At 43.6% G+C, this 27965-nt stretch overlaps 2 protein-coding genes across 4 annotated transcripts in view; one reads left to right on the top strand and one right to left on the bottom strand.

Moving 5' to 3' along the window:
* Positions 1-18600, bottom strand: part of LOC117357818 (retinol dehydrogenase 16-like) — a 94654-nt gene extending 76054 nt beyond the window's left edge. The window contains exon 1 of the mRNA XM_033938963.1: positions 18402-18600. The gene's annotated coding sequence lies outside the window, so the exon portion shown is untranslated. The remainder of the gene's footprint in view (positions 1-18401) is intronic.
* On the top strand, positions 1244-27763 carry GPR182 (G protein-coupled receptor 182). 3 transcript variants are annotated; one of them, XM_033938960.1, is made up of 3 exons: positions 1244-1261; positions 21471-21579; positions 25579-27763. In XM_033938960.1, the coding sequence occupies exon 3, from the start codon at positions 25592-25594 to the stop codon at positions 26687-26689; it is 1098 nt and encodes a 365-aa protein (XP_033794851.1). In that variant the 5' UTR covers positions 1244-1261; positions 21471-21579; positions 25579-25591; the 3' UTR covers positions 26690-27763. The 3 variants fall into 3 exon arrangements, with proteins under 3 accessions (XP_033794851.1, XP_033794850.1, XP_033794849.1); XM_033938959.1 differs by lacking the exon at positions 1244-1261 and adding an exon at positions 15241-15536; XM_033938958.1 differs by lacking the exons at positions 1244-1261; positions 21471-21579 and adding an exon at positions 15241-15536.
* The last annotated feature ends 202 nt before the right edge of the window (positions 27764-27965 follow it).

Raw genomic sequence — 27965 nt, 5'->3', positions numbered from 1 at the left:
GTTTTACCCCTTCCCCCACATAAACCATATACACTGTGTGCCAATAAAAAAAAACTATAGAAAGCTTGTTTTCTGCATAACTGTGTCAAAATTTGACCAAATTTCAATAACATTTGGGATACATCATCCTGCCCCCTCAAAGGCCTTACTTGCTCTCCTCCCCAGTCAATCATGCCCAGTCCATTGTTGTCCGCTAACTTGTATCCCTAGAAGTAGTTGTGCAAGACAACCGCTAGGGAAACCATTTTGCGAATGATGCCAGACTGAGTAGAAAAGACTGGATATTGCTCCTGCCCAAAGACCCCCCTGGACCACCAGTGTTTAAGATGGTAGGCCCTTCAGGGGGTTTAGTGCCATATGGGGGGTGGGGAGGTAGGAAGTGCTTGATCCTGAAGAGGAGCTGGAGAGAAAAATAAGGCCTTTGAGGTAGGCAGGATGCCAGGGGGCCTGCTGGGTCAGCCCGAGAGCATCTGACCGATATTTTGCAGGCCAATGCTCCCAACTGTAAAGTAACCCCAGCTACAAGCTGGGATTATTTTATCATGATTTTCTTTTTTGCCCTGATATGACTTGCAGTATATCACCACAATTGGGTTAAACTATATTATTTGCATAATAATGAGATGCAAACCACACATTTGCATTTCAGTGCTCTATAACTCGCAGCAATTTAAATTTTGCCACGATTAATTTTGCCAAGCTCTGTTAGAGCCCTTTAAGTCACATTAAGGGGCAAGTAATGCAATTTAAACCCCTAACACAATTTAATAACTTTCTCCCTTAAATGGCTAAGCTGTGCTCTAAACTGATGTTGAACTCAAAACACAAAACTGGAATTGTTTGGTCCTCCTACCTCTCTCACGGGCAAAACTAGATTCCACCCATGCTTCTGCTTTCTTTAATCTTGCCCCAGTGCTATGGAACTCTCTTCCATTGTATCTCTACTTTGAACCAAACCTACAGAACTTCAAGAAAGTTTAAATAGATCTTTCTTTACTCTTGCTTTTCCGGGCTCACACAGTTTTTGGTTAGACAGCAGTTACCGTACCTCCAGCACTGTACTTTGTGCAAATGCTATGTTATGTTTTTGATTTTGATTTTCTACCATGTTTTAAATATGAAGCATGTGCTGAACTACTTTGTATTAATTCTGTAACAGATATGACATATATTAGGAAGCAGATATGGATACCCACCTTCCTTCATTTTCACACCTTTTTTGAAGAGACACATTGCTCCAAGAATGTTTTTGGCCTTTTAGGTAAGTCCCTATCCTATTTTACTTTTTGGATTCAGAACTTTGATTTTATTAGTATTGCTCAGGGACATTGAGTAATCTATGTAATATTTTGTGTTTGTGTTTGTGTGCTATTTAAAAATGAGCTGAAAATACTTGATATGTACGGGAAAACTTGATGAGCATAAGTTTTATGGATGCACAGGGGTTATATACATCAGGCTGTTAAATTTACTGTTTAACATATTGTACAAAATCCACAGGAATTTAATTTTTGACATATTGTTTTATATCATACAGGGATCAATTGCATACAAAGAGATGTGTGATTTTCTTAAAACATTGAAAGATATGAAAGAATTTTTGACGATGATGGTACAGGATGTGGATGTTGTTACTGCTTGATGATTTGCAATTTTGTTGGCGAGTATAAAGCCCTTTAATTCTGTCATTTGGAGGGCTCGATGATCTTAGACCTTTTTCTTGTTAATGTTTCTGATTTTTTAAATCTGCTGGGAAACTCAGTCGATCTTTTGCTTTCGAGTTTGTAGAGATCTGGAATGAACTTCCTGACTCCATTAGGCTTTTAGGTCAACTGCAATTATTTCGTAAATTCCTGAAATCTTTGTTGTTCTCACAATTTTTAAATGGTTTAACTACAGCCTCAATGAAATGATAATATTATAGTATTTTTCTTATGCTTTTCTTATGTACTCAGTGGCGTACCTAGGGTATGTGGCACCCGGGGCCCATCATTTTTTGACACCCCCCCCCCATGTAAAAAAATATTTTTTGTAATGACCATGAATGGTCAGAATAGAAACAGGCAGTGAAAATTTTCTTATATTCCAAACATAACATAACATAAATTATGTCTGAATTGTCATGACATCAGAAGTACATATGGAGTAGTTGCAGGTGATGCTTGGGACAGTTCTGATTGTGTTAGTTCGGTTTTATGTGTTTTTTGAATAGAAGGGTTTTTATTTCTTTTTTGAAGGTTTTGCAGTCTGTGGTCGATGTCAATTAGTTGTAGAGTTGGGGGTCGAGTGTTGCAGCTCGAATGGCTAGGAGGTTGTCGAACAGTTTTTTTCTTTTGACGTTTTTGGTTGGAGGGTGTGTGAATGGTGCGTGAGTTCTCCTATGTCTGTTTGAGGTGGATTGAATTATTTAGCTGAAGAAATTAGTTATCCCCTCATCCCACACACATTAATTCTCTTCCATTTTTGTTCCCATTATAAAAAAACATTGATAAGTTCCCAGAAAAAAAATACATTAAAATAAGAAGTGAAAACAAAGGCCCCTACAGATGAGAACATAACATAAGAATAGCCTAACTGGGTCAGACCAATGGTCCATCATGCCCAGTAGCCCATTCTCATGGTAGCCAATCCAGGACACTAATACCTGGTCAAAACCCAAAGAGTAGCAACATTCCATGCTACCGATCCAGGGCAAGCAGACACTTCCCCCATGTCTTAATAACAGATTATGGACTTTTCCTCCAGGAATTTGTCCAAATCTTTCTTAAAACCAGCTACACTATCTGCTTTTACCATAACTTCTGGTCACTTCATTTTTAAGTTTAGATCTTTCCTTTCAAACAGAGACCTTGCTAGATGTCAAATACAGCACAAGGTAACTTCACATGGACTTAGCTGTGCAGGAAATGTGAATCTCCTCATACACCCACCATATAGTGCAAAAATGTGCAAAGGTCTGTTTTTTTCTTTCGATCACTACATAGCCCAATGCCACACAAGCAGCACTGTTACAAACATATTCTGTAGGTCAATGCTAAGGATAACAAAGTTTCCTTCCTTGGACCAGAAGGAGATACTGATAAACCACTGGAAGAGATTCCAAAACAACACCCAAAGACCCACTCAGTGTGTGAACCAGTTGAGTGGAGTGGACTAACTGGGGGGTGGAAATGGGCCCGGAGTTTGCTCAGCAGAATTTCCCAGACCACCTCTACCTCTCAACACATTGACACGCTGCCACCACCACTAGGAACACCTCACTGGGTAGGCCAGCTATGCTATAAACTTTATAAAACACATTATTATATTTTCTTATAAAGCACATATTTTAACTGAACTCTCTGACATCCTCAGCCTTTTCATTCACAAAAATAGAAGGAAGAAAAGTTCCCATTTCCTGCTGTCTCATGTCCCCGGCCTATACAATATTTTTTTTCTGCAGACCCTTCAAAAGTCTGACCAAATCCTCGTTTCACTTGCATTATAAAGTACTGAGGATGCCATCTCTCCCCAATCCCAGGTCCTAAAGTCTAAGACAGTAGCGCAAACTAATGCTGCCAGATTCAGGAAAAAACATTTCGATTCGATTCAGCCTATTGAATTGGTTTTTCAATTCGAATTTCCTGCCCAGTTGGGTGATTTTTTCAAAACTCCTGGTGGGTTTTATAGCTTTTCCACCCCCTTTGGCTTCTCCTAACCACACTGGCGCAGTGGTGTAAATAAAATAAAGAAACAAAAAAGACTTTTCCTCTCTCTGTTAAATCCTAGCTCACGTTTGCAGTCCAACACCAGCTCTGGCAAGATACACATTTCAAATCTGACATATTGTAATCACAAAACAGAAAATAAAATTAATTTTTCTACCTTTTGTTGTCTTGTTATATTTCAAATCTTGTTGGTCCAAGGCTCTGGTTTTCTTCTGATAACTTGCTTGCCAGGGTCTCCTTCTTTCTGCATGCTAACCATCCATCTGCCAACTCTGTCCTCCCTTTCCATTTCCCTTCCCTCCCCAGGAAGTCTGGTATCTTTCCTTTTTTTCATCTCCCTCCACAGATCCACCTTTTCTTAACTACCCTTTCAACCGGCATCTCTCCCTCCTTCCCCACCACCCCAGGGTCCACCATCTCTCCCTTTCTTTTCCCAATTACCCTCCTATCCAGTATCTCTATCTCTCCTCCACACCATCCCTTGTGTCCAATTTCTCTCCCTTTCTGTTCCTTCCCTCCCTAAATCCCATGGTCCATCATCTCTCTCCCTCTCCTCTATTTTCAGACCCATTATTTCTTCCCCACCCCCCAAAGTTTGGCATATGCACGTCTCTTTGAACACCCCCTTCCCTCCGTGTACTTCTAAACCAGGGTCCCCCCCAAAGGCCTGTCCCCCCTTAAAGGTCTGCCTGTCCCCCCTTGAAGGCCTGTTCCACCCCCTTGTAGGCCTGTCCCCCCTTTGAAGGCCTGTCCCCCCCTTTGTAGGCCTGTCCCCCACTTGAAAGCCTGCCTGCCTGTCCCCCCCTTGAAGGTCTGCACCCCCCCAAAGGCCTGCACCCCCCCTGAAGGCCTATCCCCTCCTTGAAGGCCTGTCCCACCCTATTGTAGGCCTGTCCCCCCGCTTGTAGGCCTGTCCCCCCTTGAAGGCCTGCCCCCTCCCCTTGAAGGCCTGCACACCCTTGAAGGTCTGCACCCCCCGAAGGTCTGCACCCCCCCGAAGGCCTGCACCCCCCCGAAGGCCTGTCCCCACCTTGAAGGCCTGTCCCACCCCCTTGTAGGCCTGTCCCACCCCCTTGTAGGCCTGTCCCCCCTTGAAGGCCTGCCTGCCCCCCCTTAAAGGCCTGTCCCTCCCCCTTGAAGGCCTGCACCCCTTAAAGGTCTGCACCCCCCCTGAAGGCCTGCCCCCCTTGAAGGCCTGCCTCCCCCCTTGAAGGTCTGCCTGTCCCCCCCCTTGAAGGCCTGCCCCCCTTGAAGGCCTGCCTGCCTGCCTGTCACCCCCCTCCCCCTTGAAAGCCTGCCTGCCCGCCCGCCCCACCCTGAAGGCCTGATGCCCCGACCCACCCCGAAGGACCGCTCGCCCCCCTGGCCTCCCCGCACCACCTATGAAGCAGCCGCAGCAGGATCGCTTGACGTCAGCGATCCCTGCGCTGCTTAGGCGCTGCTTCCTGCGCCGCGGTCCCGCCCCTTCTCTGACGTCAGAGGATGGGCGGAACCGCGGTGCAGGAAGCAGCGCCCAAGCAGCTCAGGGATCGCTGACATCGCGATCCTGCTGCGGTTGCTTCACAGGTGGTGCGGGGAGGCCAGGGGGGCGAGCGGTCCTTTGGGGGTGGGGGGGGACTGAACAGCAAGGCCGGGAGCACCCCCTCAGAGCTGGCACCCGGAGCGGACCGCCCCTCCTGCCCCCCCCCCTTGGAACGCCACTGTATGTACTTTAGTTTTTAATTAGTTCTTCCTTCTCCTATGTTTTCTGCTAAGTACTCTAGTCTTAATTACATGTGAACCGAGTCGAGCTCCACTGGGAGATGACCCGGTATATAAACCAAAGATTAGATTAGATACTTTGTTCCTACAGCACAATTTGCTGTTCACCAGTGTCAGATTCTGATACACAATATTAGTTTGGTAAGATGTTTTCAAACATTCTTTCTGAAGCAACTAAAATTTATCACATATTACCACATATTTTCACATTTTATTTTATATTCTTGGCATTTAGTTGTCTTTCAAAACAAAAGAACAATCCAACAGATCTGCTTTAGAGAGTCAAACAATGAAAACAAAAGAAAAAACTGCAGATGTGATGTACAAGGCACAAAGTCTTTTTATTGGTAAAAACAATGGTTTTCAGTTAGCAAACTGAGTTGCAGAAGGACAGGAGCTCTTCGTCACCTTTCATGGATTACCTGTGTAGTTTTTTTACTTTTATTTTTATATATATATATATATATATATAAAAGGTTCTCTATGTGCTTGTATCATAAAATCCCAGACCTATTGGTTAAATCTAGAAAAAGTAAGTTTGTTCTGCTAACCTAGCCCTTAATCTATCAATCTCTGCATAGCCGAATACTGACACTATACATAGATCCACGGCAAATACCCTCAAGCACTTTGATAACTTGGTCTGGATCTGCTAGAGCAGGGGTGCCCAACCTGTGGCCCCGTGAAGTATTTTGTGCGACCCCGGTCGAGGGCGATGCAGTGTTTTCCTCTACTGCTCCCGGGTGTTTACCGTCTTGCCAGCTTCCTCCTCTGTCTTGCTGCAGCGTTTGCGCGGCCCCAGAAACATTTTTTTCGGCCATTGCAGCCCAGGGAAGCCAAAAGGTTGGACACCCCTGTTCTAGAGTATCTGTGTGGCATAATAAAAAGATAACAATACAAGATGCTACTTTAGATTGGGCACAGTGACAAAAATGTGAAATATGGACGCTCAGTGATCTGATTAAAAATGAACAGTGGCTGACTTTTGAGGAACAACAAACAAAACTGCAGACTGTGTACAACAGGGGTGCCCATACTTTTTGGGCTTGCGAGCTACTTTTAAAATGACCAAGTCAAAATGATCTACCAACAATAAAATTTAAAAAAACACAACGCACACTGTACGCATAGAAAATGTTAATTATCATTCCTATTCCAGGGTTTTTCAAAGAGGTCAAAGCAGATGACTCTAAGCACTATCACCTCAGTAACAACCATACAAAAATAGACAAATATACCCCCCTCCCTTTTTACTAAACCACGATAGCAGTTTTTAGCGCAGGGAGCTGCGCTGAATGCCCAGCGCTGCTCTCGACGCTCAAAGGCTCCCTGCGCTAATAACATCTATTGCAGTTTAGTAAAAGGGGACCTTAGTGTAAAATATAGACAGCAGATATAAATTCAGACACATTTTGATCACTAAATTTAAAATAAAATCATTTTTCCTACCTTGTCTGGTGATTTCATGAGTCTCTGGTTGCACTTTCTTCTTCTGACTGTGCATCCAATCTTTCTTCCCTTCTTTTAGCCTGTATGCTTCCTCTCCTCCAGACCTCATTCCCTCCCCCAACTTTTCCTTCCTCTCTCCCTGCCCTTTCTTTCTCTCTGCCTCCCTTTCTTTTTTTTCTGTTTCTCTTCTTTCCTTCTTTTTTTTTCAGTTTCTCTTCTTTCCTTCTGTCTCCCTGTCTGCCCTTTTTCTTTCTTTCTCCTTGTCCTCCCCCAAGTCACTGCCACTGCCAGGACCCAAACCGCCACCAATAACAGGCCCGAAAGCTGACACCGCCCCAAGCTCTCCCTGCTTCGGCCGACCAGCATTCCTCTCCCCGACGTCAATTCTACCGTCGGGGAGAGGAAGGCTGATTGGCCCAAGATCGCGATCAACCTATTGGGGGAAATGCTGCCGGGTCCTGCCTTCGCGGAAACAGAAAGTAGGCAGGACCCGTCAGCAAGAAGAGCAAATGCTTCACTAACCTGTCTCCCGCCTTAGCCCATAGCGAACGCTTGCTTCAGGGCTCTCAACATGTGTGTGCCGGCTTCCCTTCTAACCCCCCCGGACATAACTTCCGGTTTCGGAGGGAAGAGAAGGGAAGCCGGCACGCACACGTTAGAGCCACAGAGCATAAGTTCGCTACGGGCTGAAATCTTTAAGCCGGTTTTTTTTGTTTTTTTTAAATGTTCAGCAGCGGCGGCAGCAGCAGATGACAGCTGGGCGGACCGCCCAGCTAAAAGGCCCTAGAGAGAACACTGGAGAGGAAGGCTGATCGGCCCGGTAGATCAGGACGGCAACACGAGTCTATCACGGAGCCCGGGATGGGCTCCGCGATCGACTCGCATTGCCTTCCTGAGCTACTGGTTGATCGCGATCGACGTGTTGGGCACCCCTGGTGTACAAGATGCGGGCAAAAATTTATTGTACCAAAATTAAAATGCAAATAAGTAAAATAAAACCCTTTTACCAATCAAGGGACCTGACACGGTCCGTGTTTCGGACAAACCTTCGTCAGGGGTCCTAATAAATACAAATACAATACAGAAAACATTAAAAACACTTGTAAACTCTTATAAAAAGCGGAAAGTAACAAGATGGTGTTATTATGCCATGCTACTAAGGCTTGAGGTTAAGTGACGTGAATGACAAGAAAGAGGGTATGTGAAAAAGTAAGAAAAACATCAAGGTAAGTTAAAAGGAAAATGATAACATTAAACAATAAAACACTATAAGAAATTAGTGACAAAAGAATGTGACACAAAATGGAAAAGTGAGAAATTAAAGGAATAAGTACCCATAGGAGTTTGGTAAAAAAGAGGCACCTACCATGGTGAAAAAGGTTGGGACATACCATAAAAAATGAAGATTAGTAACTATATTGAAAAACATAAAGATACAACATGATGTAAACTTATGACCATAAACCAATAATAAAACCAATAATAGACCATATATAATATTGACATATGAAATGAGAACCTAACACCCAATATAAAGGGTTTTATTTTACTTGTTTGCATTTTAATTTTGGTACAATACATTTTTGCCTGCATCTTGTACACATTCTGCAGTTTTGTTTGTTTCTCCTGCTTGGTTTTTTCTGCAGACAAAGTTGGACTTTCTCCTTTGTTTTGTTGCCCTGACTTTTGAGGAACTACAACATACATATGGCTCTTGTCTCATCGACGTGACATGTGGCTTCAATTACAACACAGTATACATGTGAACTACCCAGATTCAACTAAATTGAAATCCACACCTGATATTCTTTTACAATCTAAATTGATTAATGCTCAAAAAAGTGCAGCTTCTAAATGATATGCAATATTAAAACAGACCTCTTCTATTTCTATATAACATCCTGGACCCCTGAGGAAGGAATGTTTTCCGAAACACGGACCATGTCGGGTCCTGTCTCATCACATATGAGAACCATTATTTTGATTGCTACATTGTATTTTTTATCAATAAAAAGACTTAGTGCCTTGTACATCACATCTGCAGTTTTTTCTTCTGCTTTTATCATTTACAAGTTGTCTTTCATCAGTTCAAGACTCATTTGTCCATTTGTTATAGTTTCAAACGCATCTGTTCACGTTTCATTTTCAGTGAACATATGATAAAGACTGTTACATTTATGTTTTAATAAATATTGACTCATTTGACCCATTCCTGGTTGATGTGTACATTTCCTAACTCCACTTGATTGTTTTAGATTGTTTCCCCATGGGCCTCATTTCCTTGAGGGTTTTTTTTTTGCATCACTTTTCATTTTCAACACACTGAAGAGATGCTGAGTGAGCTTCTGCTAAGGGGAAGAACAAATCCATTAGAATATCTTACCTTGGCATTCAAACTTGGGTATAAGTAAAATTTGAGCTTCAGTAAGTTATTTCATTGTCCTTCTCTTTCACGTTTTTGGTTCAGTACTCTGCTTTTCCAGCAAAGTTGGTTTAGGCAATATATAGCCTTTAGAGTTTCTATTGGAGTTTTTATTTAAAAAAGGGGCTGATTCTACAAACGGTGTCCCAATAGTAGGCGTCCAATCAGGATACACCAGGATACACCAGCCAATCAGGATACACATTTAAAAAATATCCATGCCGCACAGGACGCCTACAATATAGATGTCTGGCTTGTGCCTATGGAAGCATCTAGGCATGCCTACCAATGCCCAAAGCTGACTTGGGCATGGTTTCCACTGGAAGTGACCTTGGGAATCCATAAGTATCCCTACGTGTCTCCGTAGGCATGAGACAGACACCTTAAATGTAGCCCTGTAAAATACTAGCCTAAATTTAAGGCGGCAGTTAGAAAAAAAATGCAATTCTCTAAAGGACGCTGGTGCGTGATTGATAACGCAATCAGCAGCTGCCTCTTAGCCAGCCGCTGAGATTGGCATCCATGAGAGAATCAGGGCTGGATGCATTAAAAATGGTCATTAAGACCATGTGGGTCACTGTGGGCCAATTTTTGGGCCAATTTCAAAACAGTGATCGATATTCAAACGGCTTCCCATGCAAATGAGTTTTGCAGAGGGCAGCCATAATCCCATCCAATCACTCATTTTGAAAGCAACTCTCACACATACACAGAGTCCGCAGGGGAACCCCAATCAGCTGAGTGGTAGGGGAAGCACCAAAGCAGCCACCTACCACTCAGCTGTTCGGGGCTACTTTTCTTATCTTAAGGCAGAGATGTGCATATTTACACATGTACAATATCTGCCCCATAAAAAACCCCCATGCTGGCTCCCCCCCCCCCCACTCCTGACCCTGCACCCTCCCTCCCCCCAAAGATCATGGCAGGAAGGATGCCCACTTCCTCATGCCTCGGAATGTTTTAGTGCATCCGGTCCCTCCCCATCCCACCCCACCCCACCCCGCCACCCCGACATGAAGGCCCCCACTTCTTTTTATTTATTTATTTATAATTTTCATTATACATATCAAGTATAAACTTGTACAGAAAGCAAAAGTTAAGCAATCAAGATTATACATATAGAAGAAGGAATAAAATTCCTAAAGTAATCAAAATATACGCTTAAATTCCACTCAAGTCCTACAAATAATATGTGGATCCAAGATGTAAGCCCCCACTTCTGACCCTCCCACTACCCCCACCAAAGTCCCCCCAAAAAGGCCCTGATCAGCCCCCCTCCAGTTCCCCCCCCCCCCATCCCCCAACCCCCACGCTCTCAACCCAACTTATGGCGAAGTTTAGAAAATTCAGGCCATGGTGCTCAACATTGTGTCCAGAAATTTGAATGGGCGCCAATTTCTGGGCACAATTTAAATGAATAACAAATCAATTCGCACCAATAACTGGGCACTAATAATTATCAGTGATAATAGGTATCAATTAAACTTTACACACACATTTTTAGGCACAGGTTCTGTGGATAAATTTTATGCGTGGATGTGAAAAGGGGGCAAAGCCATGAGAGAGGCAAGGGTGGATGAGGGCTCTTGGAATTTACACACAGTTTTATACTGTAGAATAAGGAAGATCCATGTGTAATTTAGGAGCCAGAATTTGTACCAGGTTTTACTTGGTGTAAATTCTCACCCTTAAAATTGGGTGTGAATCCTGGCTCCAAAAGCTAGTCTATAAATGCCACCCAGCTCAGTGTTTTTTTAATAAAATGGCACTTAACACAAATTGTTTTCATAGAAACAGAAAAATGAAGGCAGATAAAGACCATAAGGCCTATCTAGTCTGCCGATCCATGCCATCTACTACCCCTTCCTCTCTCTTGGAGATCCAATGTACTTGTCCCAAGCTTTCTTGAATTCAGATATCTTTTTGTCTCCACCACCTCCACAGGAAGCCAATCCAAGCATTCACTACCCTTTCCGTGAAAAAAAAAGTATTTTCTGGGGTTACTTCTGAATCTATCCTCTTTCACCTTCATCCTATGCCCTCTCATACCAGAGTTTCCTTTCAACTGAAGGAGACCTACTTCATTCACATTTATACCACATAGGTATTATAATGTCTCTATCATATCTTCCCTCTGTCACCTTTCCTCCCAAGTATACATATGAGTTCTGACAATTAAGTTCATGAACTCATACCTCATTGCTGAATATCACTATGATCACCTTCGAAGTACTCCCCTTAGGAAGCTATGCATCGATGCCAACACCTAGTCCACCCTTCAAAACAATTTTGGAACTCTTTTTCTGGAATGGCCATCAGAGCTGTCATCGTCGTATCACTCTTGATGTCCTGAATGTCATCAAAGTCTTCCTTTCAATATTTCCTTTATCGTTGGGTAAAGAAAAAGTCATTGAGGGCCAGATCAGGTGAGTAGGGAGGGTGCTTCAATACAGTTTGTGTACTGGCTAAAAATTCCCTCATAGACAGTGCCGGGTGAGTTGGTGCATTGCCGTGATGCAAGAGCCACAAGTGACCATTTTTGCACACACCTTCCTCATGTCAAGATTTTCAGTTAATATTTTCCTGTTTCTCTATCGATGTTTATTTGGTCTGCTATGCTTCTCACAGTCAGCCAACAATTTTGACACACAATTCGACAAATATTTGCAATGTTTTCATCAGTTCTGCTCGTTACTGACCGCCCTGAACGCTCTTCATCAGTGACGCTTTCTCTCCCCTCAGAAAAACGTTTAATCCATTTGTACACTGCCTTTTTCTTCATGGCATTATCCCTATAAACTTGGACTAGTGTGTCCTTGATTTCACTTCCACTCTTGCCAAGTTTAACAAGAAATGTAATGTTGCTCTAATTCAAGCTCCGAAATTCTCGCGACGACACATAAAAACACGCAACAACAAAAATGAACACCACTCAGAAAGACACCATCACTTGTTCACATGAACATATCTGTGAGACACTGATATACCAAGGTGATGAAACCTTACCGAGCTGTTTGTACAATGCTGCCAACATAAGTGCACGAAGGCAAGTTCATGAACTTAATTGTCAGAATTTTGCATATGGTGCACACCTTCAAGGGGGACAGGCAGAGCATGAGTGGGATCCCACATAACTAATGTGGCATGCCAAAGTGCAGCATTACAGGCTCACGTTTACACCTACTTTTACATGGTGTAAGTGTTGTTGCCTAAATGTTGATGTGCAATGCTAACTTACTCTGTTCTATAATGGCATCTAGGTGCCCAGATACTGTCATAGAATTCATGCTCATGTATTTTAGCACCCAAATTCAGGTGACCTCCATGGAACTGCTCCCCTAGGCACCTAAATATAGGCACATGGGTATAATAATATTCATAAAAAGGACTGGAGATGCAGTGGAGGGCAGTGAGGCACGGTCATCGCACAATAGCAACACCTAATAGCAAGATTTAGAGCCCGTGATTGCAGGGTTCTAGAAGTCACCTTTGGCCAAGGAATGTTGCTGCAATGACTGGACTAAAGTAAGTTGGAAGGGGTATACATTAGGGTAGGGGTGCCCAAACCCCGGTCTGTGGCCCACAAGCAGGCAGTGGCCGTCTGACAGCGAGGCTGTGAGAGAACTGCCGGCAACGGAGACTCACTCAGTGATGGGCTACAGCACAATGGCTACTCCCTTCACTGAGGAGAGAACACTAGGCATGGCCCAGCATATCTTTTCCCTTCTCTCCTTGCCAGTCCGATGTCGTCCACACTTTCCGTCATGCTAAAAAACTGCCAGCCTTGGCAGTGATTCAGTAAAGTTGCCTGCAGCTCCCCTTCCTGCAACTTCCTGTTTCCACCCGGGTGGACCGCGGCAGATGGAAAGCAGGAAGGGGAGCTATGGGCAATGGTACAGAATCGCTGCCAAGGCTGGCAGTTTTTCAGCATGACGGAAAGTTAGGGCGACATCGGACCGGCATGGAGAGAAGGGTCAGAATGTGCTGGGCCGAGGAGGAAGCCACCTAGAATAACTGGTTTTTTAAAAACAATACAAAGGGGAGAGGTATTAATTAAGAAGTGCTAGATTGGGGGAGAGCTTATGGGGCCAGAAACAGAGGGCAGAGCAAGAGAAATGGTGGGCAATGGTCTGAAGGGAAAGAAACTGGACCTGGGGAGGGAAAGAGATACTTGAAGTGAGAACTGTTGGAAAATAAAGGGAGAAATGGTGGTCCTGGGGGAGGAAGGCAGACAGGCAATGGGAGAGATGGGATGGAGGGCAGTTGGGAAGAGAAAGGGAGAGAAGTTGGATCTGGGTGGAAGGGAGATGTTAGGCCTGGGCATGGAAGGGAGAGAGAGATGCAGCATCTCTTTTATTTTTCTTCCATCTCATTGTTCAGCATCAAGGGGGGAGGGAAGAACAACAGAAAAGAGTGGGAGCAAAATGTTGGATCATGGGGAAAAAGGAAGAGAGATGGACACATGGGAGGACAGGAGGAAAGAGAGCTGGGAATGCTAGGGGATAGAGAGAAAGGGAAAGGGAGATATAGTCTGATCAGTGGACAGAGGGGGGGGGGTTCTGAAAGTGGTGAGCCATGTGGATTAGAACAAAAAGGAGATAACTAGTGGTAGAACTGTGGTAATGGGGAGTAGATAGAAGGAAATAGGAGGTTGGGAAAGGAGTGAGATGGGAAATGGGAGAGCTAGGGACTGAGAGAAGATGGAGAATTGAGAGGTAGCTGAAATTTTAAAAAGAAGAAGGGTGAGACAGGGCAAGATTTGAGTGGACAGAGGCAAAAAAGAAAAGAAAAAGTTAAGAAAATCGAAAGGGAAAAATCAATACGTTGGAGATAGGCATAAGGAAGGAATGGAACAGTAGAGAAGAGAAGAAAAAATGGACAGCAGACACCGGAAAGAGAAGTGGCAGAAGATAGACAAAAAGCAGAAAGAGAAACCGGGACCAAGATGATGGAAAAACAAAATGACCAGACAACAAAAGGTAGAAAAATAATTTTATTTTCTATTTTGTGATTACAATATGTCAGATTTGAAATGTGTATCCTGCCAGAGCTGGTGTTATACACCATGTGTGGACTAGGACCTAAAAGAGTGAGGAAAAGCCTTTTTTATTTATTTTGTTAATGTATATTGTGTATAAAACTGCCCTACAAACCTGCCCCAAATCCTCCTCCCCCCCCCCTTACCGGTCCCTGGAAAAATTTGCTTCTATAAAAGCAGTTTCCAAGTTTATTAATTTTTAATATCCCGACCATAAACCAAATATCTGGCCGGTTAACAATATAGTTTAAAAAAGGGGGTAAAAGGGAAGAATGGATAAAATATTTAAGTGGGACATGAATGACAAAACAAGACAGACTTGACTGTGAGGATAGTAAGGGTGGAGGGGAAAAAGTTACATTTAATAAGAAGAAAAGGGAAGAATGGGTAGGGAAAAAACGTGAAGGTAAGGGCATATTGTAGTGATAATTGCTTGCAAGAGGAGAGAGAATAGAAATAAAAGAGAAGAGAGAGAAAATGGATAGAAGAAAATCTAGGTTCGGTTATAAGCGTCATGAAATAAGAAAGTCTTTAGACAAGATTTTTAAAAGGTATTAAAAAGGTTGGGGACCACTGCATTAGGGGAAAATAAATTTCTGGATATTTGTGAATGAAGGCTGACCTGGAGACCAAAGGAGCATAAGGAAATTGCTAGGTCATTATAAAATAAAGGTCTAGAATAAGGGTTTAGGAAATTCCATTGCATTCAGTACATTAGAAAGAAAAATTCCCCTTCTGGACACTACGGAATAGTTTCAGCTGAGTGTCTTCTCCGGATTCTCTGAGCCACAGTTCTGGCTCTCCTTCAGCTGCCTGTAGTATTTCTCTTTGGCAGACTTGGAGCATGCCTGCTACAGCTGCCCTACATGGGGGTTCTGCCTGTTCCCAGCCAGAGACTGTGAGGGCAGGGCTGGGGTTCATTCCATGAAAGGAAAGCCCCGGGCTCTGCACTTGGGGTTGTCAGGATGTCCTGCTTGGATGGTCATTTCCTGCACAGGAGGAGATGCGGCAACAAGGATTTAAAGAAATAAAAAAAATAAAAAAACAGCCAGAGAGCTGGCTCTGTGCTCAGTGCCTGCATTCGTTGATCCCCGCAGCCCGAAGCTGGAAAAGATTCTGCTTAAAAGATATATTTCTGGTTATCCCAGTCTTCCATCAGGTGAGCTCTGCTCTGCAGCCTTCTTTATCTTTTCCTACTTTTATTCCTGCAATTTTTAAAGAATCCTGCTGCTAACAACTAGCTCCAGAGACTAGATCCACATTTGTTGCTGCTCTGGCTCTGCCCTTTCTTCCTTTCCCTTACTACCCGGCACAGTTTATACTGGGCTAAAACTTCAATCTTTTATTCAACTCAATGCACCGCCCTAGTTGCAGCCCAATTCAATGCAGTTTACAATAAAATGCATCAATAAAAAATAGAAATTGAACGCCATTAAAAATAGGATCAAATACCAGTTTATTTTTTGCTTCTTGGAAGCATTTTCACATTGTATTGTATTGCTGATTGTATTATCAGAAAACCAATAAAGCTTTGAACTAAAAAAAAAAACCCATTAAAAAGCATGCAAACATCAACACTGGAAAAAGGAATGTGCTCTCCATTGCTTTTCCCAATTACGTGAAGGCTCGTTCAAGTAAATATCACTTTATCCAATACAGAGTAAAAGCCAATGACAAGCCAAGACTGCCTTCTACTAAAGTACTTTACAAAGGCGCATAGAAGAGTCACGTTGACTCAGACCAAGGACTGTTGAGCCCAGTATTTGGTCTCCAATAGTAGCTAGTTCAAGTTACAGGTACTCAGCAGATCCCAAAAAGTAGATCCATTTCTCAATAGCTCATTTTCTGGGATAAGGAATGGCTCTTCCAAATCTACCTAGTTAAAAGTATGTATGGACTTTTCCTCCAAAAACCTTCATAAAAGATAGCTGTTTGTAAAAACTCGTATGCACAGAAGGTGAACTAGTGTGAAAGGTACGTCTTTAACTGGGTGCTGGCAGTTAGACATGTCTTATACGTGTAATTGCATGCTTTACATGCAATGGCACACCTTCCATGGATAATTGCATGCCTTAAGCAGCACTTATGCATGTAATGTACAACATGGGGGGGGGTCAATATTCAATGGGATTTAACTGGCCAGAAATTGTATTCTATAATAGAATCTGGGTGTCCAGAAAGTGGCATAGTGATGGTGAGAGGTGCCCCTCCCCCCAACCTCATCTGTGCTCCCCTGCTCCTTTCCCAATCCCGCCAGCCACGCGCCCCCCTTCCCCCGTACTTCTAGTTTAAGTTGTTGCTCGCAGCGGTCAACAACGTGCTCCTCGCGACCCTGTTGGCTCTCCCTCTGATGTCACTTCCTATGCGTGGCTCCTGGAAGTGATGTCAGCGGGAGAGCCCACGGGGGTTGCGAAGATCACATTGTTGACCACCATGAACAACAACTTCAACTAGAGGTATGGGGGAAGGGAAAAGGGGCACTTGCGTGGAGTAATGAGAAGATGCGGGAGGGGGATGGAGAGGAGGAGGGGTGCCAGCACCTCCACCAACATGGCGCCCAGGGTAGACTGCCCCCCTCGCACCCCCTTCTATACCACTGTGTCCAGATGCTGTGATACAGTAGGTACTCCCCACATTGCATTGGGGTGCTTAAATGGATACACCCTGTTATACAACTGCCCCCATATCATAAAACCCCCCTACTGTAGATTATTGTAGGGGTCCCAGAAAACAAGTGGGTAGTCGGTCCACAAGGACCAGAGTAGCAAGAAACAAATGGCAGGCTGAGCCACAAAAGTTGATCCAAATATCTTTAATTAGCTACAGTTAGCAGGAGGGGTAAAACACAGAGCCCAACTTAGCTACATGTCACCCTAATTGAGATGTTTCAGGGCTATAAAACTGTTAAAACAAATAAACATAATTAGAATAATACAAAGCAGCTAAAATGATAGACAATGTAAATCATAATGGTATTTAGAAAAACACTAAAGAAACATAAAAGCCCATCATACAGAAGATAAAAAGCATGATTGTTTGCTAACTTATTAATAACATGAGTTCTAAACTTTAACATATCAACTTACAATATAAAATAGAACATGAGACTCTACTGAATACCATAAGCATACAAAATCTTTTCACATTCCCAAACTGGTATCAGGAAAAGCATGCACTAGGAGGTATGGTCCAAAGCTAAATAACAGAACGGGGCAAAAAAGAAACCCTAAGACAAAAAAATGTTGATGATATATTTCTATGTGTCAGCTTTTATGTGAAATTGAGGTACTCAATGCATTAGGTTTTGGAAGAGTTGATTGCTTGATGTATGTTTTACATTTTGTTTGTTGATTGTACACTGCTTTGGTCTAAAGCAGTGGTAGGCAATTCCAGTCCTCGAGAGCTGGAGCCAGGTCAGGTTTTCAGGATATCCACAATAAATATGCATGAGATAGATTTGCATCTCAAGGAGGCAGTGCATGCAAATCCATCTCATACATATTCATTGTGGATATCCTGAAAATATGACCTGGTTCCGGCTTTCGAGGACTGGAATTGCCTACCCCTGGTCTATAACAGTATATAAGTTTTAAAAAAATAAATAGAAATCTTAAAGTAAGCGTATAAAATACAAAATGATTCAAGCAGCATATGGTGCAATTTAAAAGATTGCAGGTATAGCATTTTGATAGGTTTTAAAACCTTGAAAGAGTCTTGAAAGAGAGCAAACAGAAGCAGCATAAACTCCCTTTAGTGGTCTGTAAGATTCACAATCTTTCAACCAGGCTGCTAAATAAGTGTGCAATCTTAGAGCCAGTCACAAGCAACATACAATCTCTTTAGTCTGTTAAGATTCACAGAGATTTTAAAAAGGAAGCTTCTAACAGGTGTGCAAATACAAAACTAGTCACAAGCAGCATACACTTCCTTAAGGTTATTCAGATGACTGCATTAATGATGGTTTTCAACACAGAGAACTATTGTTAAACCCTCCAAAAAGATGATAGAATTGTATGTACCCTACCTTTCACATCAATGTCCAATAACATCAATAAGATTCTGCAAACACTGGTACATAGTGCAGAACCTCAATTGTCTCAGCAATAAAAGATTGTTGATTGCATATAAGAGAGAGAAAATCCTTAGAGACATTTTGGTACCATCTACTTTGCCACAGGCATAGAGAATGGACAAAAGACCAGCATGATACTTATGGTGTGGCAGCTGCATGCTCAACCAATCAAACTACATCAAGAAAAAGGTAAACAAAAAGCAGGCTGTACAGCTGGGGATTCATTGAGTACCCTGACGGGAGGAGTGGCCTAGAAGTTAGAGCAGCACCCTGAGGTTGTGAGCTCAATTCCCACTGAAGCTCCTTGACTCTGAATTTGATTGGTTGAGAAGGCAGCATGCTGAAGCTATATAGCTGCTGCTGCTTGCTCAACCAATCAAATTCAGAGTAGGGCCTTCAGGAGACTCAGGGAAACCCTAGCCCTACAGCCATGCTTTTTTTTTTTTTTTTAAAACAAACAAACAAACGTTTTGCTTGATGCAGTATGATTGGTTGAGAAGGCTGCCTGCTCAACCAATCAAACCGCATCAAACAAAAAGGTTTTTTTAATGCTTCAGGCTCCTTGTGGTCCAGCAGCTCCCACTCTCTTCTCACCCTTTCACAAGTCCAGGAACTCTCCCCATACCCCCAGGCTCCCATGGGTCCAGCAACATCTCTTCCTCCCATCTTCTCAGGTAGAACTCTTCAGGAGCGGCATCTTGCCACCACTGTCACTGCAACCAGCTTTCCACTTTAGCTATTCTCTTCTTCCCAAGCTAACATTCTCCTTTCCCCTCCTCCAAACCGTGTCTGGCATCCGCCCTTTCCTTCTTGATCCCCCTTCCCCATGTTTACCTTAATTCATTTTCCAAAATGAGCCAGTAGCAGGGACCTCCATACATGCCTTGTTACTGGCACTGGCCTCTTCTTTCTACTGTAACCTGCCTCGCTGACTTTATGTTTCCTCGGAGGCCGGTTGTAGTAGAGATAAAAGGCTGGTGCCAGTGGCAGGGCAGTGTATGGGGATTGCTGCTGCTGTTGCTGTTTGGAAAACAAAAAAGGAAGGTAATTCTGGTTTTATCTCAAGTAAGATATAGTGGCACTAGAAAAGGTTCAAAGAAGAATGACCAAGATGATAAAGGGGCTGGAACTCCTCTCGTATAAGGAAAGACTACAAAGGTTAGGGCTCTTCAGCTTGGAAAAGAGATGGCTGAGGGGAGATATGATTGAAGTCTACAAAATCTTGAGTGGAGTAGAACGGGTACAAGTGGATCAGTTTTTCACTCCATCAAAAATTACAAAGACTAGGGGACACTCAATGAAGTTACAGGGAAATACTTTTAAAACCAATAGCAGGAAATATTTTTCCATTCATAAGAACATAAGAATAGCCTTACTGGGTCGGGCCAATGGTCCATCAAGCTCAGTAGCCCGTTCTCACGGTGGCCAATCCAGGTCACTAATACCTGGCCAAAACCCAAGTTGTGGCAATATTCCATGCTACCGATACAGGGCAAGCAGTGGCTTCCCCCATGTCTTTCTCAATAACAGACTATGGACTTTTCCTCCAGGAACTTGTCCAAACCTTTCTTAAAACCAGCTACACTATCTCCTCTTACCACATCCTCTGGCAACGCATTCCACAGCTTAACTATTCTCTGAGTGAAAAAAAATTTCCTTCTATTGGTTTTAAAAGTATTTCCCTGTAACTTCATCGAGTGTCCCCTAGTCTTTGTAATTTTTGACGGAGTGAAAAATCAATCCACTTGAAATCGTTCTACTCCACTCAAGATTTTGTAGACTTCAATCATATCTCCCCTCAGCTGTTTCTTTTCCAAGATGAAGAGCCCTAACCGTTTTAGTCTTTCCTGAGAAATCCTAATGTATGCAGAATAGGCAACCAGGCAACTTTGCAGGAGGTGGGGATATTGTCAAAGGGAAGGGAAGATGTGAGATATGCAGGAGAAGAGAACTTGGGCAGGGAGGAATGCTACACTTGGACAGAAGGGGGAAAGGGGAGAGAGAAAGGCTGCACTTGGATGGGAGGGGAGGGAGAGGAGAAAAGGTTGCATATGAAGGGAAGGGAGAGGGGAAAATGTACATGAATGGAAAGGATGGGGAAAGGCTGTATATGAAGGGAAAGGAGAGGGGATAATGCACATGGATGGAATGGTAAGGCAAAGCAGAGGGGAAACGACTGCACTTGGATAGAAGGGCAGGGAAAGGAGAAAGGCTGCACATGAAGGGAAGGGAGGGGGGAAATGTACATGAAAGGAAAGGATGGGTAAGGCTGTATATGAAGGGAAGAGAGAGGGGGGAAATGCATTTGATAGAAGGGCAGGAAAATATAGATAAAATGGAAAGTCATGGAGATGGGGATAAGCTATATATGAACGAAAGGGAGAAGGGGGGAAATGCACATGGATGGAAAGGGAGGAGAAAAGGCTGCATATGAAGAGAAGGAAAAGAGGAGAAATGCACGTGGATTGAATGGAATGGCAGAGAGAGGGGGAAATGAACATGGATTGAAGGGAAGAGAGAGGGGGAAGGCTGCATATGAAGGGGAGAGGAGGAAAGAAGGAAGAGGAGAGACATACTACACATGAAGGGAAAGGAAAAGGGGAGACTGACTGCACATGAAGGAAACAGAAGAGGGAAAGCTATATTGATTTGAGAAGGAGGCAGAAAATTTGAAGAAAGCTAATATGAAGATCACTTCCTACCTTGTATTTGTAACTAAAGAAAAAAGGAGGTAAAAAAAACAAATAGCAGATGGTAAGGAGGCCTGGAAACTGAGTTAAGAACACAGAGGAAAGCAGAGCAAGATGATTAGAATAATAAAATCACCACACAACAAAGACAGGAAAAATGATTTTATTTTCAGGTTAATGATTGAATTATGTTGATGTTGAGAATTTACATCCGTTGGTTTCATTATGCACTGTACAGGAGAACATGCATTTCTTTCTATTTTTCTGGAGTTACATGACATGATCTCTGCTTTCAGTTTTTGTCTGCATGTTTTTTGCGGTTTTGTATCAGGTGAGAGTCATACTGTACATCTGCAGCCGAGGTGAAGGATCCTTCTAGCAATGTGGTATCTGTATAGGAATCTATAACAGTCCATCTTGTTCCAGTTTCCTAGTAGCAGGTATATTGGTGCTCTATAATCTGTTTTCATAGGTGTGTTAGGGTTATTCTGGTCTGGCAAGTCTCCTATATAGATTCTGAGTGCCTCTTTGCAGGGTTTTGTGTTATTTTTCAAAGTGTCAGGCCTGTTTGAAAAATAAAAATGCTCACAACTAGTGGGAACTGCACTTCTGTGAAAGCAGTGCTGGGCACACCCTACCAGTCGAGGTTTCAGGGTATCCACAATGAATATGCATGAGAGAGATTCTCATAGAGATGAGGAGAACTATCCTTCCAGTGGTCAAGCTTCTTAGCCTGCAGCTGGGATTACACCCTTGCCATGTAGATCAGAAAAACTGAGCAAACTGAATATGGCAATTGATCATTATTTTTTTTAATTTGGATTTTGCTCACACCCTTTCTTCAGTAGTAGTTCAAGGAGAGTTATATTCAGGTACACTAGGTATTTCCCTATCTCCAGAGGGCTCAACATCTACAGTAAGTCTGTACCAAAGGCAGTATTCCTAAGGCAATTTCTTCCAGAAAATACAAACAAGTTTCTTCAGGTGTTTCCTCCAGTTCATATGTTTTAGGAATTTTTCTCCAAGTTTCGACAACATCTAACCATAATGACCGAGACAACTTTCCTTGCCTTTCCTCTTCAACTCGATGCCAAAGACTCAGTTTCTCTGAAAGCCTTTCAATTGTCTAGACCAGTGGTTCCCAGCCCTGTCCCGGGGGACCACCAGGCCAGTCAGGTTTTCAGGATAGCCTTAATGAATATGCATGAGAGCGATCTGCATATAATGGAGGTGCCAGATATGCAAATCTGCTCCATGCATATTCATTAGGGCTATCCTGAAAACCCGACTGGCCTGGTGGTCCCCCAGGACAGGGTTGGGAACCACTTGTCTAGGCCAGGGGTAGGCAATTCCGGTCCTTGAGAGCCGGAGCCAGGTCAGGTTTTCAGGATATCCACAATGAATATGTATGTGATGGATTTGCATGCACTGCCTCCTTGAGATGCAAATCTATCTCATGTATATTTTTTGTGGATATCCTGAAAACCTGACCTGGCTCCGAATCTCAAGGACCGGAATTGCCTACCCATGGTCTAGACCAGTGATTCCCAACCCTGTCCTGGAGGACCACCAAGCCAATCGGGTTTTCAGGCTAGCCCTAATGAATATGCATGAGAGAGATTTGCATATGATGGAAATGATAGGCATGCAAATTTGCTTCATGCATATTCATTAGGGCTAGCCTGAAAACCCAATTGGCCTGGTGTTCCTCCAGGACAGGGTTGGGAACCACTGGTCTAGACTCAAAGCAAAGATCCCTTCTACTTACCAACCTATAGGATCAGCACTTTACAGGCTGATTCCTGGTTTCCCATGCATTCTATCCTCCATTTCTCTATTATAGTGTCAACCACCATAACTTCTTAAACACAATGCTCCACATGATGAAACTACCGCATAGCGAGAGTGTGAGGCATCCGGGGCGGTGGCACCACCCATGCCTTCCTCTCCGCCCCCATTCCTTCCACACCAACCCTCCATTCCTTCCACACCCCTATGCCACACTCACGCCCTCCCTTCCCTGCCTCCCGTACCTCTTTAAAATCTTCCCTTCCCCTCTTCTAATCTCTCTGCCAGCTGTTTCCTTCCTTTTTTCATTCTCCCTTCCCTCCTCCTCCTGTCCAGCAGTAACTCTCTTCCCTTTCTCCCCTCCCAGCAGTATCTCTCCTTCTCCTTCCCTTCAGGTCCAGTAGCAGCTGTCCCTTTTTTTCCCTTGCCCAGCAGCTTCCCAGATTCTTTCTTTCCTCCCCTCCCAGCAGCATCTCTCCTTCTCCTTCCCTCCAGGTTCAATAGCAGCTGACCCTTTTTTTCCCTTGACCAGCAGCTTCCCAGACTCCTTTCACTCCTCTCCTCCCAGCAGCATCTCTCCTTCTCCTTCCCTCCAGGACCAGTAGCAGCTGTCCCTTTTTTTCCCTTGCCCAGCAGCTTCCCAGACATCAATAGTGGCTTTCTCCCCTCCCAGCAGCTCTCCTTACTTCCCAGGGCAGCGATTCAGGAAGGCAGCCTCAGGTCCTTTGTTGGGTCTCGCCGCCTCTGAGGAAAGAGGAAGTTGCATCATCAGAGGCAGCCGCGACTCAGCAAAAGCCCCAAGGCTGCCTTCATGAATCGCTGCGCTGGTAAGTGAAGGAGAGCTGCAGAGAGGGGAGAAAGCCACTGTCAGAGGCTCCCCATGATCTCTCCAGCCCAGCGCGGACCGGCTGAAAATAACTTGTCGATCTTGCCGGCCCTGCGCAGACTAGAGAGTTGCACGGAGAAAGAAATCCCACCCATCCCCGCCCGTCCCCGCCAGGATCCTCTCCGTCCCCACCCGTCCCCGCCAGGATCCTTTCCATCCCCACCCGTCCCCGTCAGGATCCTCTCCGTCCCCACCCATCCCCGCAAGGAATTACCTCCATCCCCGCCCGTCCCCATAAAAAGCAGCAATTACTTCTGACAGAATCATCAATTCCACAGTTTCTTTTGTGTTTACGCTGCTGTTTTCCTTGTGGAATCTCTTTGGTGGAACCCTTTTTTTGTTTTCTGTTCAGGTAATTAACTTATAAACCCCCTCTTTTACTAAGGCTGACGTGTCCATTATACTATATGGATGAACCCTGCTTCCAAAGCCTTCCATCCCCGTGGGAGTCCCGTTGGCTAGAGGGGGGTTCCTGTGGGAGTCCCGTGGGCCAGAGGGGTGTCCCCGTGGGAGTCCCATGGCTTAGGGGGGATTCCCCATTCCCGTGCAAACCTCTAGCGCGGACCGGCAGGAAATTGAAGTTAGTCAATCTCGCTGGCCCTGTGCGGACTGGCGGTTGAAGAACAGTGACCTAGGTAATTCAAGAACAGATATGTTTTTAGGTGTTTCCTAAATTCACCGTAGTTGTTTGTATGCCTAAGTAATTTTTCCAGGTCTTTGCCTCATAATGCTGCTTGATAAGAGAGAAGATGTTGATGGTGTCTTTTAAATTTACATCCTCTAACCCAGGGGTGTCCAATGTCGGTCCTCGAGGGCTGCAATCCAGTCGGGCATTTCAGGATTTCCCCAATGAATATGTATGAGATCTATTAGCATACAATGAAAGCAGTGCATTCAAATAGATCTCATGCATATTCATTGGGGAAATCCTGAAAACCCGACTGGATTGCGGCCCTCGAGGACCGACATTGGACACCCCTGCTCTAACCAGTGGGGAGACGAACTTCGGGTGTGAGCGTCTCTTATGTTTGTTGATTGAGAAGGAGAAGAGGTCAGTTATATATTTAGGGGCTAAACCGTATATTGCCTAAAGCAGAAACATCCCAACTTAAACTTCGCACATGCCTCCATTGGCAACCAGTGCAGGAGTCGGTTGGACTTCTTCAACCCAAAAATCAGCCTAACCACTAAACTGTAGTAAAAATCAGCCTAACCGCTAAACTGTAGTAAAGAGGTTTCTCAGATCAAGGAATCAAATAATTTATTCCTTTCCATTTGTGCCTTTTCCTTGGCACAGATACATAGAACAGCAGCACTACATGAAGAATAATCCTAGGCCTGGTTCAGGTTCTCACACAGGTTATTGGTAAATGTAACCTTGCTTCAAATTGTCCCCTCTGGTGATATCATCCGGTTGTACAAATGAAGTCTCTGTGGTATAATTAGGGCATCTGTTCTTAGGGGTCAATAGTGAAAATTATTTAAACAGAGCAGGAGAGGTTCCTGTTTAGTTAAATGTGCTCAGCCTGTCATGTGCTGAAATGTAGGGGAAAATTCATTAATGAGTGCTAACCAATTTAGGGTACACCAAACGCTAAGGCACTCATTATATTCCTATGGGTGTTTTAGGGTTTAATGCATGCTAAATCAGTATGCAAGGTGACAATATCCTACTTTCAAGTTAATTTAGTTTACAGAAGCCTCAGGATGAATTTGGATGAAGCTGATAAAAAGAGACATATTTCTAATGCTTTTCTTGTTGTAGGTATCTGGTCACCATGGCTGAAGTGACCACTGAGGCCCTAAACAATTCCATCTCCTCCATCGACTCCAGGGAGATATACAACCTGACTGACCTCCTGGACTTGTTTAACCACAGCTACCTGGCCTGCGAGGTGGATCTCGATGAGAACGTAAAAAGGCTAATGCTGTTCATCCTCTATCTGCTCATCTTTGTAGCGGGACTGGTGGAAAACCTCCTCGTGATCTGGGTCAACTGGCAGTCGTGGAAGAGCAAAAGTCCCATCAATATATACATTCTCTGCATGGCCATTGCGGACTTTGGGATGGTGCTCTCCCTGCCCTTCTGGATGCTGGAGGTCATGCTAGACTACACCTGGCTTTGGGGCAGCTTCTTCTGTTCTTTCACGTACTACTTCTATTTTGCCAATATGTACAGCAGCATCTTTTTTCTGACCGCACTCAGTGTGGACAGGTACTTCTCCATCGCCTCCTCCTCTCACTTCTGGCACCGGAACCAGCAGAAAATTCGCAAAGGTCTGTGTGCCTGCATCTGGTTTCTAGCAGCTGTGCTACCCCTGCCAGAGGTGGTTCACATGAGGCTCATACTTTCCAGCAAGCCTATATGCATCTTCCTGGCTCCATTTGAGACATATGACGAATGGGCCCTTGCAATGAGCCTGTTAGTCACCATTGCAGGATTCCTGATCCCATTCCCCATTATTGCCATTTTCAACATACTAACGGCCCGCTTTCTCAGCTCTTCCAACAAGCCCGAGAACAGAAAGCAGTGCCGTCTGATCTATGCCTACATCATTGTCTTCTTCATCAGCTGGCTCCCTTACCACTTGATACTGACTCTGGTCACACTCCAGGGCACCCACTTGTTCTTCAACTGCTTCACTGTGCACGTCGTCCTTTTCTTCTATGACATCATAGATTGTTTTTCTCTATTCCACTGTGTAGCTAATCCCATCCTCTATAACTTTCTGAGCAAGAACTTCAAGGGCAAATTCATGGCAGCTGTGGTCAGGTACATCCCAAAAGATCAGAGAGACAAGAAGGAGGGAGAGTTCTCCACCTCCAGCACCCAGCATTCCATTGTTATCACCAAACCCAATGGTCAACCCAACTAATCCTATGTGTATGCTGTATGTATATCCAGGCAAATCATATATATATATAGTAATTATTGTGCATTAAAGAATGGAAAAGAGAGGAATGTCTCTGATAGATGGTAGCATGGTTAAATTCTTAAGAGGTAAATTTGGAGAAAGCAAAAGATGACCACTACTTGATGAAATGCACTGATTTTTTTCTTAATCCCTCTCAGGGAGCTGGATTGCCTGTCCTAAAGAGCTTTTGAAGTTTCAGTTTGCTGTCCTATACTTTTCTCTTTCATGCCTCCTAAGATCTGAAACATCTTGAAATGAAGGTTTGGAGGAGAAAAGAGGTTCCAGTCCAATATTTACACACTCACTTTGAACAGCACATCTATCACAGAAAATTACTAGCTTGTACTGATCCAGAGGTGGGGGCTGGAGGGGGCAGGAGGCAAATGTGATGGAATTTTTACAAGGGAGAAGATAGGAATGCAGAAGATGCTTCAGTTTCAAGTTTATTTAAAATTTGATATACCACCTATTAGTGAGCCTAAGCAGTTTACAGTAAAATTAATATTACTATAAAAGATAAGATAATAAAGATAAATAAAGACGATAAATCCATAGCTTGATACAGAGGGAGTAACTGGGGAGAAATTCATTGATTTATTTAGCATAGAGAGGGGTAAAGGAAAATACAGTGATAGTAATGACAATTTTGAGCAAATGCATTGGATTGTTTGTGCTAAGTAGTGAAAACTTTCATCTAAGAAAGTAATGAAAATGTTCATCTCTATTAGTATGCAGGGTATCCAAGCAAGAAAGGTTACCTTGGTTTAGTATTGATTGGCAGAGGTAAACAGGTAAAGTCCTGTGCTACTTCCCCTTGCAACAAATATGAAGACATCTATCCACAAAGCATAAGAAAACAAGCATTGCCATACTGGGACAGAAAAGTTTATCAAGTCTAATATCCTGTTTCTTAGAATCCTACAATGGCCAATGGAGGTCACAAGTACCTGGCAAGATCCCAAAAGAGTAAAACAGATCTTATGTTGCTTATCCTAGAAATAAACAGAGTATTTTCCAAAGTCCATCTTAATAATGGCATATGGAATTTACTTTTAGGAAATTATATAAACCTTTTTTAAACCCTGCTAATCTAACTGCTTTTACTACATTCTCTGGCAATAAATTCTAGAGTTTAATTATATGTTAAATGAAGACATATTTACTTTTATTTGTTTTAAATATACTGTTTAGTAGCTTCATTGCATGTCCCCTAGAACTTGCATTTTAAGAAAGAGTT

The sequence above is a fragment of the Geotrypetes seraphini genome, chromosome 3 (genome assembly GCF_902459505.1).
Source record: "Geotrypetes seraphini chromosome 3, aGeoSer1.1, whole genome shotgun sequence".
In the NCBI taxonomy this organism is placed as follows: domain Eukaryota; kingdom Metazoa; phylum Chordata; class Amphibia; order Gymnophiona; family Dermophiidae; genus Geotrypetes; species Geotrypetes seraphini.
The sequence above is the reverse complement of the archived record's forward strand: the minus strand, read 5'-3'. Positions and strand labels throughout refer to the sequence as shown.